At 34.3% G+C, this 2,320-nt stretch overlaps 1 protein-coding gene across 1 annotated transcript in view; it reads right to left on the reverse strand.

Moving 5' to 3' along the window:
- Positions 1 to 823: 823 nt before the first annotated feature.
- LOC107494225 (uncharacterized) overlaps positions 824 to 2,320 on the reverse strand; it is a 4,242-nt gene continuing 2,745 nt past the window's right edge. Inside the window, exon 3 of the mRNA XM_016115277.3 lies at positions 824 to 1,303. Coding sequence (XP_015970763.1) covers positions 960 to 1,303 — 344 coding nt within the window. The 3' untranslated portion in view covers positions 824 to 959. The remainder of the gene's footprint in view (positions 1,304 to 2,320) is intronic.

The raw sequence follows: 2,320 nt of genomic DNA on the forward strand, positions 1-2,320 counted from the left end.
TGGGTGAGGCTCGTTTTTGTTAAACTTGACCCAATTTATATGACTTATAAATAAAAAGAATTTATATATGTAGCAGGTCTCCTACTTTATATATGTGAAAATATAAAAATAACTATAATTATACATAATTTTAGGAATGGTAAGCAGAATAATAATTTTAATTTGTATTTGATAAAAGCCAAAATATTAATTTTCAATATATATCAATTATATAGTTTAAGCCAATGGTATCTCCCAACTCGACATGTCAAGAACTAATTCGTCGGGAATCTGAACTCTATTTAATGGTCTGTCACTGGCCAATAGGTTGCTGCATGCACAAGATGGAATTTGAACCCCCGACACTTGCTTAAGCGGACGAGTGAGCAGACCACTCAACCAACCCAAGTTGGTTAATTATCCTCTTCAATTTTAACTTCAATGTGTAATGACTCTTACAGTCTTACTCAAAGGTTTAATGTCAAGGTCCATGACCACATGAACATCGCACTATTACACAAACATCTCAACCTCCAACACATGCAAACAAGAGCATACATATATCAATACCAAATATATCATTGATTCAGGAGTTGATGGACATGTATGTGTAAAATGAATTTAGTACATAAAATTATTTCACAAATAATTACTAAATTAATACCATCACAATGCAAATTTTGTAGAAACTGGTAAATTTTGTAACTGAGGTACTAAATGCTGTTTCCTGTTAATTCTTCTTTTCTCAAAAAATAAATTGCTGTTGGTTTTCTTTATTTTATCTTTTTACTCTGTAAACAAAATAAAAGATTTGAATCCATAGTGAACACGTACAGCCAGCAAGTATTTATAAATGATGTGTCGTACATCTTTATAGCACAAATAATATTCTGAGTCGACTGTAAATCTGTAATCTGTAAGGCCAATATATGTAAGTTTAACTGATATAATTAACATGTTGAAAAAGAGGATGGGTATAGTTAGAAGCATAGTCTTCTCTTACAGGCCTGAAAAGGCAATGTGTAAAAGCAACCTAATTCTCTAACAACCTCTTCAATCAAATCCTTGCAGATATGATCTTGCAAAGCCAAACCTATTCTTCCAAGCTCTCGCTTTTCTCCCCAAGCAATGTCCCTACACACTTCCTCCACACTTTTTATCATGGCTTTGCTACTCCACATAACTGAATGATGATCTTCATCTTCGATAACTTTTTTATGTACCAACTCACTTGTCATTCTTTCATAGATGTATGTGCTGCTGATTTCTTCCTCTCCAGGCTTCTTCAGTAACTGCTGTTGCTTCTGTTGCAGCTGTATTCGCCCTGCGCATAAACATGTGCCAATTACACCACATTTGGAACATCAATTTATAATAGCTATAGATATGTCACAGTAATGAATATTAAATAATTTTTACTCCAATGTTTATTTAAGAATTATACACTCTTTTGTATATTGAATTAATATATTTTGAATACAAATAAAACATTTTTTTTCTTTCTCTTAGTGTTTCTTTGGGCAGGAAGTCTACCATTTTGTTTGTGACAACCATGGTCATTCTTGACCATTGATGTTATTATATTCATAGTAATTAAGATGATTAAATTTGAAGATTGTTTTCTACTGTAATTATGTGCAATTATTCATGATTAAAACGCAACCATAAATGAAGTATCTATCCTTATAATAACAACAAGAGAAGGAGTCAAGGATATCCCTATTCCTTATGACCGAGGATATGTCTAGACCCAATTAATGAACATTTTGACGGAGTCATGCAATGGAGATGACCACAATGATATAACAATAACTCATGTTCCCTCTAACACACTCTGAGCAAAGACAATGTCATCTTCAAAGGCACCGCACGAATGAATGCAAATGGCTGTTTCATGCACAGGCATGAAAAGCACAAGGGCACTTTGGTTGTTGGGGGAAGAGGGCTGTGGCCTGGGTGTGGGGTAGAAAAATTAACCGATCCCTGAAAAGGTGGGTTGCTGCATGGGGCAGAAGTGGCAGGTAAAACTTCATCAAAGGTTTGTGTGCCCTCTCTTTTCTTTCTTTAAGTTTCTCTCTCTCTCTCTCCCCCTTTTTCTTTTGAGCATCTTTTGACTGACTCATGAGACATATTTGATTTCTCACGGTACAAAATTGTGGTCCATGATCCATATGCCAAAAGTTCCATGTAATTTATTTTTCCTATCAGAATAAAACGGACATTTGGACTTCTCTTTAATTTTGGTTTCTACCGAGAAACTATAATAATTGTTGGGAGGGGAATATGGGAACTTTTTTTTTCTCTATGTCAAGATGTACCATCAGTAGCCGAATACATTCAA

Source organism: Arachis duranensis, chromosome 6, assembly GCF_000817695.3.
Source record: "Arachis duranensis cultivar V14167 chromosome 6, aradu.V14167.gnm2.J7QH, whole genome shotgun sequence".
NCBI lineage: Eukaryota > Viridiplantae > Streptophyta > Magnoliopsida > Fabales > Fabaceae > Arachis > Arachis duranensis.